We start from the raw sequence: 18,510 nt of genomic DNA on the forward strand, positions 1-18,510 counted from the left end.
AATGAGAGGTAGTTTGTCCCTTTGCACTGGTGTTGGTGTAACCAAGGGTTTGGCAACCAGTAGATTTATCATACTACAATATCCAAAGAATATATAGAAGGTTAACCAGGGATATGGCAAGAATTAGGATTTGTGGTTACACAGCAGCTGGTGACCTGCAAGTAGTTACTGATCTAAAAGGGTGTGGAAAAGGTAGGTCTGATTGTTATTGTAGCTCCATATGAACATACTGTGGATAGTCTTTACAGAGACATTTTTTAGTTCAGTTGCATGTGCAGTCTACAAAATCTTTACCATTGTCCAATATATCAGCTTGTTAAAGATCAGAAATAATGCATGCACTTTAGTAGCTTTCATTGCTGCTAATGGCTTTAAGCCCGTTTTAAAAGTGATTTTACAGAAAGTGAATAATGAATGCAAAGCATTGTTTAAAATGCTAAATATCTGTGCACAGATTACAGATGGATCTCTTTTTTTATTGATGAATTGCAAAATACATTCAATAGATCTAAAGTACCCAAAAAATAAAGGATGGCTGTCACCCAATTCTCAAAGAACCAAAGAATTGGCCTGTTTGGATTTTTTTCTGTTAATTATAGATGTTTCCTGTAGAATTATCTAGCTGCTTTCACCCTTCCATCCTCCACTGCATTAATATGTCTGCTTGGCCAATCCCAAATAGCAGTTTGAACCCACTTGAACCTTGGTTTTTCTTGCGATGTAGTCAGGTTTCAATAATAGTAAAGGATGTTGTGGTTTTTTTTTTTTTTTTTTTTTTTTAATATTTGGGTGCTGCAGTTTTTATTCAAATTCTGTGTGCTGGCAGCATGCTGGAGATCTGGACTACTGCTCAGCACACCTCTCACTTCCCTGAGTGTCAGGCAGCTGGAGACCTGAACTGATGTGCTCTGTGTTGAGCAGCGGTCTGGATCTCAAGTGTGCTAGCAGCTCAGGTAAAATCTGCAGCACAAAACAAATACACCAGTTTATGCAGCCTAATTAATAAATATGAGCTTGCTGCCTATATTAGGATGGCAAAACTGTAGCATGGAGCCTAAAACATTATTATTTTGAGCTGCCGCAGATAAAATCCCCTCCACAATGTGTTTCCTAGCGGAAAACCACTTCATCATATATGCTGTAGAAAAACTGTTGAAAAAAGGAAAAAAAAAATCACAGAACATACAGTGGGGATCGAAAGTTTGGGCACCCCAGCTAAAAATTTGTATTAATGTGCATAAAGAAGCCAAGGAAAGATGGAAAAATCTCCAAAAGGCATCAAATTACAGATTAGACATTCTTATAAATATGTCAACAAAAGTTAGATTTTATTTCCATCATTTACACTTTCAAAATAACAGAAAACAAAAAAATGGCATCTGTAAAAGTTTGGGCACCCTGCAGAGTTAATATCTTGTACTGCCCCCTTTGGCAAGTATCACAGCTTGCAAACGCTTTTTGTAGCCAGCCAAGAGTCTTTCAATTCTTGTTTGAGGTATCTTTGCCCATTCTTCCTTACAAAAGTCTTCCAGTTCTTTGAGATTCCTGGGCTGTCTGTCACGCACTGCTCTTTTAAGGTCTATCCATAGATTTTCAATGATGTTGAGGTCAGGAGATTGTGAAGGCCATGGCAAAACCTTCAGTTTACGCCTCTTGATGTAATCCCCCGTGGATTTCGAGGTGTGTTTAGGATCATTATCCATTTGTAGAAGCCATCCTCTCTTTAACTTCAGGTTTTTCATAGATGGCATCAAGTTACCATCCAAAATTTGCTGAAATTTTATTGAATCCATTTTCCTTCTACTCGTGAGATGTTCCCTGTGCCACTGGCTGCAACACAACCCCAAAGCATGATTGATCCAACCCCATGCTTAATAGTTGGACAGAGGTTCTTTTCATTAAATTCTGTGCCCCTTCTTCTCCAAACGTACCTTTGCTCATTCCAGCCAAAAAGTTCAATTTTAACCTCATCGGTCCACGGAACTTGTTTCCAAAATGCATCAGGCTTGTCTATATGTTCATTTGCAAAGTTCAAATGATGATTTTTGTAGTGAGGACGTAGAAGAGGTTTTCTTCTGATGACTCTTCCATGAAGACCATATTTGTACAAGTATCTCTTTATAGTGGAATAGTGTACCACAACTCCAGTGTCTGCCAGATCTTTCTGGAGGGATCGTGCAGTCAAACGTGGGTTTTGAATTGTTTTTCTCACACTCCTGCGAGCTGTTCTGTCTGATATTTTTCTTGGTCTTCCAGATGTTGCTTTAACTTCCACTGTTCCTGATGACTGCCATTTCTTAATTACATTCTGAACAGAGGATATTGACATCTGAAAACGCTTTGCTATCTTCTTATAGCCTACTCCAGCTTTGTGAGCGTCAACTATTTTCAGTTTCAGTTTTCTAGACAACTGCTTAGAAGAACCCATGGTGCTGATTGTTGGGGCAAGGTCAGATGAGTCTGGGCATTTAAAACATTTGAGCTTGACATCACCTGGTCTTCCCAGACGATGATTGAGAACAATCCATGACACTGGCAGGTCTCAGCTTTGCAAAGGGGGCTGTGCATGCTATAAATTCTGCAGGGTGCCCAAACTTTTGCACAGACGCCATTTTTTTGTTTTCTGTTATTTTGAAAGTGTAAATGATGGAAATAAAATCTAACTTTTGTTGACATATTATAAGAATGTCTAATCTGTAATTTGATGCCTTTTGGAGATTTTTCCATCTTTCCTTGGCTTCTTTATGCACATTAATACAAATTTTTAGCTGGGGTGCCCAAACTTTCGATCCCCACTGTAAGTGCTCCGTTTTCAGCAAGCCAACATTTAGATTACCGTCAGTTTTACAATTTTGTTTTGTTATGACCTAAACAGATGTTATTGTCTTCTTTCTGTAGAGCGATCGCTTCATTAACAAGACGGTGATAAACTTGCAGTCAGGTGTTGGAGACGCTTAGCTGAAGCCATGACCACAGCATTTCGGAAAGACTTTGAAAAGTACAGGGACATGGATGATGATGAGCTGCTCGGGAATCTCTCTGAAGCTGATCTAAAACAACTTGAAAATGTCCTGGAAGAACTTGATCCAGAGGTAAGAGCAGATAGGAGTTGTTTTTAGATTTCTGATCAAGCTGCTTACCAGGGATTGTCTCATCTTACATTGGCTCACGATGATGTGCAAAGTGCAGTAGCCCATCAGGTTTTAGTTTTTGTAGTCAAGTTAGTTAAAAATGCATTCTGATTGGCTGCTAATGGTTTTGACACATGCTTCTTTTTAAACTGAAAAAGGCCACGAGTACTGGTATAGCAGAAGGGACATAATCGGTGTGCAGCCATTAGGTTTACACTAGCCAATGGTGGATTGCTTTTCAGAGTACAGCTAAGCAGCCACTGTCGGGTGTTTAGAAGGTGATCCTGCCACCCTGGTGAATGCCCCCTTTTTTTTTTTTTTTTTTTTCAATTTGAACTGCCATGCCACAGTTTGGGGCGTGGCAAAACCCCATAGTTAAGATGTGTTTTTACCACCCCACCGAATCCTTTTTTAGCTGCAGTGGCCGTGGGTGTACACATGTCGCAGCCACAGCAGAAGTTATATGCTCTGTCATGGTTGGTGGGTGTAGCACCTGCCAAGCATGACTAATTCAAGTGAATTTACCGGCCCTCTGCAAGTTCCCTGCAACCTTGTGCAGTACCGCAAACAAGGGATTAAATCAGGCAGCATTGTGTTGCTGTGTCACACCCCTTGGACCCAACAGAGGCATTCAGTTGCAGGGCTCTTGAAGAGTGGCCCCATTTACTGGAAATGTGATTGGCAGGCGGTAGCACCCACCTTAAGCAACAAGGGGTTTAATTCCTGCTGCGGCATGTGTACACCTTTGGTTGCTGTCTCAGCTACTAAAGGGGTAGGGATTGGGGGTGGTAAAACCATGACTGAACCGCAGGGTTGATCTGAGTGTGTTTGACAGGTGGTGAGGAAGGGATGTGTTGCCTTCTCACCACCTGATTTCAACCCATGATTGCTGTGCTACGTACGCGATTGCTAAACGGTACTAGGTCAGTTAGAGGTTTAAGTTTTGAGAAGTTGACACGGTGCCCGGTGATCTTTGACTTCTTACTCATAACAGTCCATAACAGCCGCCAGACTCCTTGAGCCATGCGAGCCTGACGTCTAATGAAATGACACAAAAAAAAAAAGGGAATCTTCCTCTCTTTTTTTTTTTTTCCATCCTTTTCTCTCCCCAATTATAATCTTCCTTACCCCTCTTCTTGTTCCCTATACCCGGTTTGCCCATTAACCCCCCTCTTCACTTACAGCTTTACCTACCATAGTACGTTTCTCCCTTTTAAAAAATGGAGAACAAAAGAAAGCAGGTAACAAAATTTAGAATGTCACAACAATCTATATGATTTGAGTAGGAGTTTTTAAGTATAAAAAACACACTTGTCTACTGCATAGGAAATACATTTGATTATAATTTTTGGGCACTGATTTATAATGTATGCCTGTAATACCAGCGCTACTTCATTACACTGAATGTAACAGTGAATTCTACCTTCTCTTTACCTAAATAAAGAATTTTTAACAAATGGCACTAATGCGCCGCAACCCATGCGTTTGGGTTGCAGCACCGGCCAATTGACTAGAATGGCCAAGTTTTATAGGCGCCACCACCTGTCAACTCGGCATGGCACATTAAATTTGCTATGACACAAAGCATCACTGCTGTGGCATGTTAACAGCCCACTCTGGCTGTATGTTACAATTTAGGTGGACGGCAGTAAGACCATGTCTTTACCACTCTTCCCCAGATATCCTTGTGAAAGAGGCCAAAATCTTGTGAAATTATATGTAAGCCTTATTGTTTTATTTAAGACAATAGAAAAAGTTGCTAAGTACCTTTCTTGCTGATATGATAGTGGGATAGCACTGAGATAGTATGAAGTATAGTGTTAAAATAGTCATGTTTATTTTAATTTTGTTTTTAAGACGTACTCATTTTGTAGGCAAATTAAAGCGTAAATACAAATGTTCCTTCCGGTTTTAATGTTTGAGTGGTAATGACCCAACCACTGTGTTAGGAAAGGGCTGTCAAGAAAGGAAGGCGTGGTACACAGATAAGAATTAAATCTATTTTTAAGCACTGAGTTACTAATCAAGGCAGATCATTAGCAAAACTAAAATGTTAGTGAAATTCTTAAAGTGGAACTGCACTACATCTAAGCACCACAAACCAAAAATGCTATTTAATTAATTGTTAATATTCAAAGCAAACTCCCCCATCCATCCATGTCTCCATGCTTTATTTTGCTGAGAAATTATTTTGAAAAATACCCCCTAGCATTTCTGGCTGTGGTCATCTTGAGTAAGGGCAAATGATTAATGTAGCATTTACTTCCTGGAATACATCTGCCCTTAGCTTAGGGGTTGGCTGAGCTGAGAATCCTCTTCCCCTCCTGAAGACTTGCCTAGGCAGGAAATCGGGAAGTAACTGAAGAAATGTAAAAAAAAAAAAAAGGTTTAAAACTTAGTAAATCTGATATACTTTCCTATCTATTTATTAATGCTAGCAACATAGGGATTACAAATAGACCATGTTGATTGAGAGTGAAGTTCCACTTTAACAATAAAAAGTCAATTGTGTTACTGAGAAGAAGAGACATGAGAATCATTAGTGCTGCATGCAGATGCACGATTCTAAAGATTTTGTTTCCTATTGCTGGCTGGGAATGTTTTTAAACGAATCATATTTTGATATATGATGTTTGTTATCGAATATTTTCCTTTTCTGTCTAAATGGAATATCAAATAATAAATCCAGGTATGGACTACCCAGCTTAGACCAAGGTAACTATGTATATACTGTACTATACACCATACTATAGAAACTGCTACTTCAGTGATCTCCACTCTCTTCCAGGTCCCAAATTCAGCAGTTGTAATTTTGTGTACTGAACACAGGAGGTCGGCCCCTCGAAAGGGGTGTCATGAATGCTTTGCATTTTCTGAATGCATGCAAAGTGTTCTCTGATTGGGCAAGGTGAAGAACATGATGCCACCTCCCAGCTCCACCTCTCTACATCGCCTAGTCAGGACACACTTTGCATTCATTTAGAAGGCATCTGTTTGGCATGGTACCTGAAAGCAAGTGGAGATCACTGGAGTAGCGGTGTCTATTACACTGATTTCCAGCTTCCAGGGGTATTCGCCAGGAATGGTACAGGTCTAAGCTGAACCAATGTAACTATGCATGAAGATCCATACTTGGAATTCTTCTGTAAGGGTAACTACTTTTAAAACACATTTGCTTCTAGCCTGTACCTAGGGACACCAAATAACTTTTTAGATAACATATTACCTTTGCCTGTTCCTTCCTGATGTGTTTAAAGGTGTCACCACAGGGCCATGCTACTGTAAACATTGCTTTCTTTGGTTAGTCAGTCTGCAGTTTGCACAGGAGAGTATGGAGAGCAGCATGGCTGGGAACAAGGCATCTACTCCAATAGTTAAAGTAGTTAAGCCCCTCACACACCTCAGTTCCACATAATTTCAGACAACCAATTGTGCACTGCAGAATCCAAATCTTCCCTTGTCCTCTTTTCTGGTTTGAGAATAAGTTGCTCTGTACACTGCTGTCCAGACTACAGACAAATGTAATGTAAGCAGAGAAACGTTTACACTGGACTTGGAACGGGTGTTTATTTTGCTTTTTAAATAGTTTTTTTTGGGGGGTAGACACTTGCACCACAGAATATATAAAATGTTGGCAACCTTTCAGTTGAAATTAGTACACCTATCCCTTGCCCTATTGTCTACATGTAGATGAGGCTCAAGAGTCATGAGACCCCTGGCCGTGGGCTACAAAAAGATGGGGCCTAGTGGCTAAGTTGTAAACTCCCTGTAAATTCACTTGCTTTCTGGAAGTTCATCTAACTAAACTTTTTTAGGTGTGCATTAACGAAACTTTTTTGGTGTGCCTCCACTGTAGTGAATTTTATGTTTGTGTTCGACAATGAAATGCAAGGAATTGTTTCCTTGAAGAGCAGCGTAGCTGGGACATGTCTAATTCTCTGGCTACTTCCATTTATCCTACTTCACTGGCTGACATCAACTGGTTCAAACCAAGTGCAGCAAAACATTTTAAATCAGCTCATTTTAAATCCTCAATATAAGGAAAATGTCCTACTTCTGCTTTACCAATGGGGAAACTAAACAGACGCATGTAACACTCTGCTCGGTTTCTGGTCCCCAGGTGAAACATTCCAGTAGGACACAGCACATTAACCCCCCTCCCCAGCAAGGGATGGAACCCCAACCTCCATTGAATCTGCACCCAGCTCAATGGTGACAATCACAAATCCTTTCAGGGAGCTGCTGCCAGAACCTCGCTAACACCTTCTTCCCAAGTTCCTCCACCACCTCCAAGCATCCCTGCACACTCACTTCTGTGGCCACTGTTCCCTCAAAGTTTTTAACGTCCTCAGACCCCGGACTGCTACCTGCAGGGTACACACTCAATGTCTGCATGGGCTTTTCCATGAGCTATATTAACTCAAGGATAAATATATCAAAGTAGGTTCGGCTGTTACAGTCAAGAGTCACCGAACAGTGCAAACACAGAGCTGACTTGCCACTGCCACAACAAAATATTTCCGGGCACACTAGCCAGCCTGCAAAACAACCGAATTGACCCTGTCTAACAATCATTAAATTGGGGTTTTGTTTGCACACTTTTTCAAATACATGAATACGCTGCAGTGCCCATGTCAAGGCTCTTTTGTATACTGCAGTCCGAACTTCTTAGTAGGAGCACATATAGAAATGGGCTGAATAATTGCAAGTGTGCCTAGAGGGTGCGAACCCCTCCTTAAAGGCACAGGGATGACCGTGACGCCCAGATAGAGCATGATCGCAGCTGAAGGCATCCAGTGTATCCCCACACCCAATTCAACCAACTGTACAAAAAGTGGCAACCATCCCAACCTATAACTAGCCATTGCATTAAGGTGCCCTTGGAAGGGCAACAGATGCCACAAACAAAAGTTTTCCCAGCACACTTGCGCATACATTTGCAAATGTGTGCAAACAAAACTCTCTGTTTTAACGATTGTTAGGCAGGGTCAGTTTGGATGTTTTGCAGGCTGGCTGGTAAGTGTGCCTGGAAATCTTTTGTTTGTTTGTGACATGTGTTGCCCTTCCATGTGCACCTTACTGTATAGGCTGGTTAAGGGTTGGAGTTATTGCCACCTTTTGTACAGAGGTTTCACGCAAAAGCCACACAGAGGAGTCACAACAAGCCACACTGAGGGGGATGCTTGGGGACAAAACTGATGGGTCACTTCTTTCCTGCATATACAGTCCATTTTCATACCCTACATATCCCTGTCCTCCTCTCATACCCTCCGTACTACTCTCTTGCATATATTTTATTTATTTATTTAGGTACTTATATAGCGACGTCAATTTACGCAGCGCTTTACATATATATTGTACATTCACATCAGTCCCTAACCCTCAAGGGGCGTACAATCTAAGGTCCCTAACTCACATTCATACATACACATACTAGGGGCAATTTAGACAGGATCCAATGAACCTTCTAGAATGTCCTTGGAGTGTGGGAGGAAACCGGAGTACCTGGAGGAAACCCACGCAGGCACATGGAGAACATGCAAACTCCAGGCAGGTGGAGCTTTGGCTGGGATTCGAACCAGTGACTCTAGTACTGCCAGGCAGAAGTGCTAACCATTTAGCCACTGTGCTGCCCACTATCGCATCTCTGCATTCCTGTCATGCATATACTGCCTGCTGTCATGCCCTCCATTGTACAAACTGCCCACTGTCATACACTCTGCACTTCTCTCCTACACATACTACTCGCTTTTACACCCTCTTCTTCCGTGCATACTACCCACTGCCATACCCTTTGAATTACTTTTGTGTATATACTGCCCCTTGTGCTGTCACCCATACTGCCCGCTGTCATACCCCTGCACTCCACTTCTGTAAATACTAAATACTGTTCTATCCCCAACTCTCCTCTCTTGCACTTACTGCCTACTGTAATACTCTCCACACTTCTCTCCTGCACATAGTGCCAGCTACTATCCCCTTCACACTTCTCTCCTGTACATAGTGCCAGCTACTATCCCCTTCACACTTCTCTCCTGCACATAGTGCCAGCTACTGTACCGTTCACACTTCTCTCCTGTACATAGTGCCAGCTACTGTACCCTTCACACTTCTCTCCTGTACATAGTGCCAGCTACTGTACCCTTCACACTTCTCTCCTGTACATAGTGCCAGCTACTGTACCCTTCACACTTCTCTCCTGTACATAGTGCCAGCTCCCGTACCCTTCACACTTCTCTCCTGCACATAGTGCCAGCTCCCGTACCCTTCACACTTCTCTCCTGTACATAGTGCCAGCTACTATCCCCTTCACACTTCTCTCCTGTACATAGTGCCAGCTACTATCCCCTTCACACTTCTCTCCTGTACATAGTGCCAGCTACTATCCCCTTCATACTTCTCTCCTGCACATAGTGCCAGCTACTGTACCCTTCACACTTCTCTCCTGTACATAGTGCCAGCTACTATCCCCTTCATACTTCTCTCCTGCACATAGTGCCAGCTACTGTACCCTTCACACTTCTCTCCTGCACATAGTGCCAGCTACTGTACCCTTCACACTTCTCTCCTGCACATAGTGCCAGCTACTGTACCCTTCACACTTCTCTCCTGCACATAGTGCCAGCTCCCGTACCCTTCACACTTCTCTCCTGTACATAGTGCCAGCTACTATCCCCTTCACACTTCTCTCCTGTACATAGTGCAGCTACTATCCCCTTCATACTTCTCTCCTGCACATAGTGCCAGCTACTGTACCCTTCACACTTCTCTCCTGCACATAGTGCCAGCTCCCGTACCCTTCACACTTCTCTCCTGTACATAGTGCCAGCTACTGTACCCTTCACACTTCTCTCCTGTACATAGTGCCAGCTACTATCCCCTTCACACTTCTCTCCTGTACATAGTGCCAGCTACTATCCCCTTCACACTTCTCTCCTGTACATAGTGCCAGCTACTATCCCCTTCACACTTCTCTCCTGTACATAGTGCCAGCTACTATCCCCTTCATACTTCTCTCCTGCACATAGTGCCAGCTACTGTACCCTTCACACTTCTCTCCTGCACATAGTGCCAGCTACTGTACCCTTCACACTTCTCTCCTGCACATAGTGCCAGCTACTGTACCCTTCACACTTCTCTCCTGCACATAGTGCCAGCTCCCGTACCCTTCACACTTCTCTCCTGTACATAGTGCCAGCTACTGTACCCTTCACACTTCTCTCCTGTACATAGTGCCAGCTACTATCCCCTTCACACTTCTCTCCTGTACATAGTGCCAGCTACTATCCCCTTCACACTTCTCTCCTGTACATAGTGCCAGCTACTATCCCCTTCACACTTCTCTCCTGTACATAGTGCCAGCTACTATCCCCTTCACACTTCTCTCCTGCACATAGTGCCAGCTCCCGTACCCTTCACACTTCTCACGTTACCAGCTGTCACTCCCGTCACTATCCACTCCTACACATACTGCCTACTATCATACAATCTGCACTCCTTTCTTGTACATATTATCTGTCTTAACAGTTCTTTACCATTGTTAGTAATCTCCTACCCTTACCCAATCTAGAACGGGCACATTTTTTCTTGATGTAAGAGTTGATAGAGACAGCTGCAAGGTACAGTCTGAAATGAGTCAGTTCCAGAGTAAGCAGGGTTTATGGGGACTTGCACATTTTAGTGAAACAGTAATGATTGTTTCCTGTGACATTATGGTTTAACATTTTACTGATTGTTATAACAGAAGCCTACATTTATATCTGAATTTAGAAAGCAATCTAATTAATCCTTCAATCCCTTCAGCCCAGCACACCTGAAGATTAGGCCTGTCTTCTCTACTTCTCTGAACTCCTGTCTTCAGAGCTCCTGTGTGCCAAACAGTTTCTGTTTGTCTTGAGTTTTGCATTTCCTGTAGATTACGGTCCCTCCCCAGGGTTTGTTCTTAGGTCTCCGGCGCTTCAGGCAAGAAAGAACATGAAGTCTTGCTGTTTGAAGCCACCATTTATTGTTTGCAGTAAAAGCATGGACAAAGTTTTTTCATCTATAATAATGTGTTACTGTAGTTTTCGGTTTCCCAGATTATCAGGATATACTGGTGTTGTAACGCCTTCATTTCTTACGCTGTAGGAACATGCAAGACCTTCATTTTGATAAGCTGTTTTCAGCAAGTCCTGTAACTGCAAATGTATATCCTCCCTTTATAGGAATTTCACCTTGTAGAAATATCTAATTTACTTGTATGTTTCCCTTTTAAACTACTCACACTCTACAATCCGAATGTGCAATCTCCTTTGAGTCTTTTAATAACTGATGTAATGAAAGAGCCTGCATGATTAGGTACAAATTGAATAGATTGTTTAGTTTTGTGCTCATATCATATCTCATCAGGACAGGTTTACTTTAAAGTAAAATTCCATGTTTTTTAGACCTTTAAATAGTTTGTTTTGGCTTAGCTGGTACAAACTAACTATTTTGATTAATTCTGCAGCCATGGTGTAATGTACTGTAGTAGCATTAGTCAGATGGAGGATTCAACACTGTTCCAGTAGCAGTATGAGCGACTCCCCATCTGCTGCCGGAACTAAAGTTGGATTGAATGCTTCTCCGCTATTCAGGAGAAGCCTTGTACTTTTATCATTGAATAGAAGGCTTCATCTGATTGGCTGGGTTGAAATTGTGACATCATCTACTCCTCTTTCCACCTTGGCCAGTCAGTGGAAGCTGTATTTTCAGTATGATGCCAAGATCAAGAACACAGGGACATGACATCAAACAAGTAGAAGGGAAGTTCAAAACTATTCTTAGAAAGTATTATTTTACTGAAAAAGGTAATCCTTGATGCTTGGAATAGACTTCTAGCAGAGGTAGTGAGTCAGGCAACATTAAGTTTATTCAAACACGCGGGCCAAACATACTGTAGATCAATACTCAGACAAAAAAAGTTCTATAAAAAACATTCACCAAAAACATATATAAAGAAAAACAATGGGGCAGACTCAGTGGACTATTTGGCCTTTTTTTTCTGTCATCATTCATCTATGTTTCTCCTGAATGGTAAAGAAGCTTTCAGCTCGACTCTGTTTAGCTCGAACTGCAAGCAGGAATTTGTCCATACTAGTTCCAGAACACAGCATCGCTTACTGTGTGTAGCAAATCTACCACCGTATATTACAATGCACACAGTGGCTGCATTATGTAGGGGAAATATGAACTATTTTAAAGTCATATTAAACTTGAAATTCTACCTTTAGGGGTACAGTGGTGATTCCTTCTGCCTCATGTGGCATTTCAGATTACAGGGCCTCCTACTATTTCCATTCATGGGCTCCTTCCTCCTCTTATTCACTTTTATAGGGCAACTGCCCTTGAAATACCATCAGAATGTAGAATTGCCTCCCTTCTTGCTAAGCTAGAGAGGCCTACTCAGTCTTCAGAATTATGCCCTCCAAAGTATACAAAGTTCCATTTGTAGAGAAAGGCCCCCCTTGGCACACAGGTAAAAAACAAATTATGTATGTGTGGAAAGATCCTCCATGCTTTACCAGATTCTCTGCTCCCTGTCATTGATAAGAATAGCATCTCATCTGCCCTGCCAATGACTTTCTCACCCACATATCATTACGTCTCTGAAGTCATATTAACTTCTTAATGTAAGATCTCTAAAAATGACACAATGAAATGTGTTCATTAATTTCCATCTGTGTTATTAGGAGTAAGTAGTGTGCTAAAAAGTGGAGGTTGTTGAGAAATGTTTTAACCTATCCTTGTGTAAAGTGCTTTTGGGATTCAATTGGAAGTATCTGTATGTCATGAATATTGCCAACTAATGTTTTTTTTTATAACAGAATGCACTGCTACCAGCAGGATTTCGTCAGAAAGACCAGACGGTGAAGCATGCCACAGGTCCTTTTGATAGGGAAGGTCTTTTGGAATATTTGGAAAAGGAGGCACTTGCACAGAAGGACCGGGAGGACTATGTGCCATTTACAGGAGAAAAAAAAGGTAGAATAATCCCAAAAAATACATTTTAGATATGTTTGATCTCATTATCCACCTACAGAGTTTCTAAAGACAACTGACAGAATTGTGTGTCTCAGGAAAATGTGTCCAGAAAAGTTAGTTTAATAAGTTAAAGGATGAGATCACCTTTGGGGAGAAAAATAATAAATGCATGTATTTTTTGCAGAAAAAAAATTGTGCATTTATTATTTTTTTCCCCAAGGAGCCTGCAAAGCATTGCAGCTGCGATCAGTGGATCACATGTGCAATGTCAGGCTCCTGCAGACAAATGCTATGCTTTCTGCCTGTACCTCAGTATGGGCCGTCAGTTTGAAAGCCGCAGAGCTTCTGAATGAACTACAAAGGCGCTCATCGATTCCTTCACAGTTCATTGAGTACTACAAGCAGTTTGCCATGGTGGAAGATGGGACTTGATTGCTGTGAATGAATGAATGACTGCACAGCCGTGACAATTTTTAAATGTGACAGCAGGTGCAAGGAGAGGAACCTGCTCACTTTCACGTGAATAAAGACACACATGCACATAGTACATGGTCTACATATGTACCGTATTTTCCGGCGTATAAGGCGACTGGGTGTATAAGACGACTAATTTTCCAGTTAAAACATAGGTTTCGGGGTATACTCTCCATATAAGACTACCCCCCTTCCGAGGCAACACCATTTAAAAACATCAGATTTTTTAATTGAAATGGTTATGACTTACCGGTACTTAAAATCCTCATGTTCATCCTCTGACATCATAAGTTCATGAATGACATCTTGTGATACATTTGTAAGACAGTCATATGGATCAAATTCCAAATCGGATGGTTACCGCTGGATGTGCGGTAATACGGTAGCTTCGGCTACATACAGTATACAGTATATATACAGCCCGCTGGATGTGCGGTAATGTACATACAGTATACCGTGCTGAGCCAAGCTGGCTCAAAACAAATGTCCCTATGACAGATTAATCTGTCAGCCCACTGGATGTGTGGTATATACAGTATACTGAGTATATACCACTGTGGTATATACAGTATACTGAGCCAAGCTGTTTCAAAACGTACCGGTACGTCCCTACGGTAATCAGACCGCTGGATGCGTGTATGTACGGTAGCTGCGGCTACATACAGTATACACTGGGCCAATTGAGGCGAGCGATGTATTCTACTAATGATTGGCTGAGGTTGTGACATCATCAGCCCACCTCTCTGACTCAGCCAGTCCAAGCAGGCTTTGTATTCATTAGTAGAATACATCACTCGCCGTGATTGGCCCAGTGTATACTATATGTAGCCGCAGCTACCGTACATACATGCATCCAGCGGGCTGATTACAGTAGGGACGTACCGGTATGTTTTGAAACAGCTTGGCTCAGTATACTGTATATACCACAGTGGTATATACTCAGTATACTGTATATACCACACATCCAGTGGGCTGACAGATTAATCTGTCATAGGGACATTTGTTGTGAGCCAGCTTGGCTCAGCATGGTGTACTGTATGTACAGTATCACCACACATCCAGCCAGCTTGACCCAAACAAACTCAGGGTTCACATTTTATACCCCGCTTATAAGACGACCCCCAAATTTTGGGGTATATTTTTAAGTATAAAAAGTAGTCTTATATGCCAGAAAATACTGTAAATCTGATTTTCTGGTATGCAGTCTGTATATTAGGGGTTGAAAGTATAGGGTGTTTCCTAGGGATTGTTGATGACAAAACACACTGTAAACCAAGTATTTAAGTGTAATAAACAGAGCAGACCTACATATCAGTAACTGATTAACTGAACTTGCATCCCAGCCTGTGACTCAGACACAAATGAAGAGATATGGTTAACAATTTGGTTACAATACCTTAAATGGAATCATTTTATTTTGCTGCGTTTATACCTGCACAGGTAGAGTTCACACATGGAGAAAAGATAAAAAGGTCACACATGACTTTCCTTTGCTGATATAATTATCAAAACACTAAATAGCGACAGCTGACTAAATAAGGTCACAAATGTTAATAAATTATTGCACACAATGAAGGAAATTTAATCAATCTGGAGCAGTTGTGCATTTTAAGCTTTAATTTTCAAAGCTTACCTGAACATGCTAAGGATAGACGCTGGTGGGTTTTTTTGTTTTTTTCACTGCGGTGATTAGTTTTATTAGAAAAAGTGTTATGTGTTGGATTTTAGAACATTACTTACTATTAGTGAGATGGGACTTAGCTGTAAAATATTTTTGTAGCTTCAGGTTTTGCATCTAGCATAGTTAGTTGATGCAGGTCCTTTTGTTACATGGCTGCTGCACCTGACAGTCAAATTTGATTTTATTGGGGTGATCAACTTTGATGGAAATGGCAGACTCAGCATGGTTACAGGATTATCCATAGATTGTTGTGACTAAACAGTGGGAACTGAAGTGGAACTATGGGCAAAATCACACATTACTTACATGAGAAGCACAGCGACTAAGTGGGGAGTGTGTGTATATGTATGTATATATGTATGTATGTGTGTTAGTTACACACACACTGGGGAAAGTAATTAGTTGATCCCCTGCAGATTTTGTAAGTTTGCCCACTTAGAAAGAAATTAAGACATTTTTATCATAGGTGTATTTTAAATGATAGAGACAGAATGTCAACAAAATATCCAGAAAACACATGGATACAAATATTGTAAATTAAGTTGCAGTTCAGTGAGTAAAATAAGTATTTGATCCCCAAGCAAAACGTGACTTAGTACTTGGTGGATAAACCCTTGTTGGCAAGCACATAGGTAAGATGTTTCTTGTAGTTGGTTACCCGGTTTGCACACATCTCAGGAGGGATTTTGGTCCACTCTTCTTTACAGATCTTCTCTAAATCCTTAAGGTTTCATGGCTGTCGCTTGGCAACTTGAAGTTTCAGCTCCCTCCATAAATTTTTTTAAATTTTTTTTATAGGATTTAGGTCTGAAGACTGGCTTGGCCACTCAATGACCTTAATGTGCTTTTTGTTGAGCCACTCCTTTGTTGCCTTGGCAATATTTTTTGGGTCATTGTCATGCTGGAATAATCGCTCCAACAGTTGTTTCCTTCTCACCAAGCCTCTTGCTGATGGTTTTGTAGCCCATTCCAGCCTTGTGTAGGTTTACAACCTTGTCCCGGACGGTTTTTGACAGCTTTTTGGTCATTTGCCCATGGTGGCAAGGTTTGAATAGAAGAAACAGATTCTGTGGACAGGTGTCTTTTTTACACATAATGAGTTGTCATTAAGAACACCTCTAATTGACATGACTAATCTGCCTACCACATGAGGACATAGCCAATCTGTGGGAGCCAGATTTATTGTTGGTTGGTAGGGGATCAAATACTTATTGTACTCACTGAACTGCGACTCAATTTATAACATTTGTATAATGCTTTTTCTGGATTTTTTAAAATATTCTCTTTGTCATTTAAAATACACCTGTGATATAAATTATAGACCTTACATTTCTTTGTAAGTGGGCAAACTAACGTATCGTCAGAGCAGGATTGGGTACGTTGAAGGGTTCTGATCATTGTATTATTTGCAAACACTGTGGACTCGGTTTTCTAGAGAGGCTTGCATTTATTGGGTCACAGCACAGAACAAAGTTACTGCTGGAAAAATTCATTTCTTGGATAGAGGAGTTTTGCACTCCAAATCAGCTAGCGAACTCTTGTATTCCATATCGGCTAGCGAACTGTTGCCTCAACAACTATAATTATCACTCCTCATCCTTGTTATATATGACAACACCTAGCAGCACTAGGGTCGTTGGTTCAAATCCCAACCACAGCTGCATGGAGCTTGCATGTTCTCCTTTTGGGTTTCCTCCGGGTACTCTGGTTTCCTCCAGCACTCCAAAGACATGCTAGTAGGTTAATTGGCTCCTGTTTAAATTGGCACTAGTATGTGTATATATGAATGTGAGTTAGGGACCTTAGATTGTAAGCTTCTTGAGGGCAGGGACTGATGTGAATGTATAATAAATATGTAAATCAACAGCTCTATATAAGTATTTATAATAAATAATAAAATATGATGTCAGTAGCATTAACCCTGTAACATAATTTTATTACCTGTTGATCCTGCCAGTAGATCTGTTATTTTTTTCTCTTCCTCTGTCAGGCCAAGCTGTCTAGCAGAAATTGAATTTACTGGGGTTGGAATATATAATTTATCACTGACAGGGGATTTGAATGTTGCAACGGTTAACTTGTGGGTTCAAATCTTTATCACAAAAAGAAAAATGTTGCTGTAAATGTTTAAAAAGTGGTAGCTAGAGTTAGACTTTCGTGTGCTTAACCACTTGCCATCCCACCACAGTAAATTTACCACGGCAGGGCGGAAGGTGCAGGCATGATCACATGTTTATATATACATGATCGTGCCCTGTTCTGGAAATTTGATAGATAGGCAACTCCTATCCTTGTATTGATTAGTGGTTCCAAATTAATAACTACTGCAGTAGGGAACAGGCTTGGTATACATGGATTTTGAAAAAGCGTTTGACGCAGTTCCCTACACACGGCTAATGTGTGAGGTAAAGTCTACAGCCTTGGAAAAATATGTAAATGGATAGAAAACTGGCTAAAAGATCGTATTCAGAGAGTAGTGGTTAATGATTCATACTCTGAATGGTCTAGGGTTGTCAGTGGTGTACCCCAAGGTTCAGTGTTGGGACCCTTACTTTTTAATATATTTATAAACAATATAGGGTCTGGGATTATAAATCCCATTTCAGTCTTTGCAGATGACACCAAGCTGTGCAGTGGAATAACGTCCTTACAGGATGTCTCCAACTTACAAGCCAACCTCAATGCACTGTGTAATTGGGCAACTATGTGGAAAATAAAGTTTCATGTTGATAAATGTAAGGTTATGCACTTGGGGGCTAAGAATATGCATGCATCATACATACTAGGGGGGTACAACTGGGGGAATCAATGGCGGAGAAGGATCTGGGAGTTCTGGTAGATCACAAGCTTAATAATGGCATGCAATGCCAAGCTGTGTCTTCTAAAGCGACCAAATCCTCTCTTGTATTAAAAGAGGTATAGACTCCAGAGAGAGATATCATATTACCCCTGTACAAATCATTAGTAAGACCTCATCTGGAATATGCAGTTCAGTTTTGAGCACCAATTCACAAAAAGAACATTGGGGAACTGGAGAAAGTACAGAGAAGGACAACCAAACTGATAAGAGGCATGGAGGAGCTCAGCTATGAGGAGAGATTGGAGGAACTGAATGTATTCTCTCTTGAGAAGAGGAGATTAAGGGGGGATATAATCAACATGTATAAATACATCAGTGGTTCATATAGTGAACTCGGTGTAGAGCTATTCACCCTGAGGTCA

General features: G+C 41.2%; 1 protein-coding gene across 4 annotated transcripts in view; it reads left to right on the forward strand.

Annotated features, from left to right (window-relative positions):
* LOC149429014 (tropomodulin-3-like) overlaps positions 1–18,510 on the forward strand; it is a 100,163-nt gene that overhangs the window by 38,343 nt on the left and 43,310 nt on the right. For 3 of the 4 annotated variants that reach the window (XM_089666827.1, XM_089666829.1, XM_089666828.1), the window contains exons 2-3: positions 2,899–3,092; positions 12,977–13,133. In XM_089666827.1, coding sequence (XP_089522953.1) covers positions 2,967–3,092; positions 12,977–13,133 — 283 coding nt within the window. In that variant the 5' untranslated portion in view covers positions 2,899–2,966. Of the gene's footprint in view, positions 1–2,898; positions 3,093–12,976; positions 13,134–18,510 lie in introns of those variants that run through there. The other variant, XM_089666830.1, reaches the window with a different exon arrangement.

Source organism: Staurois parvus, unplaced genomic scaffold, assembly GCF_062004578.1.
Source record: "Staurois parvus isolate SC_StPar_1 unplaced genomic scaffold, SC_StPar_1.0 ptg002864l, whole genome shotgun sequence".
NCBI lineage: Eukaryota > Metazoa > Chordata > Amphibia > Anura > Ranidae > Staurois > Staurois parvus.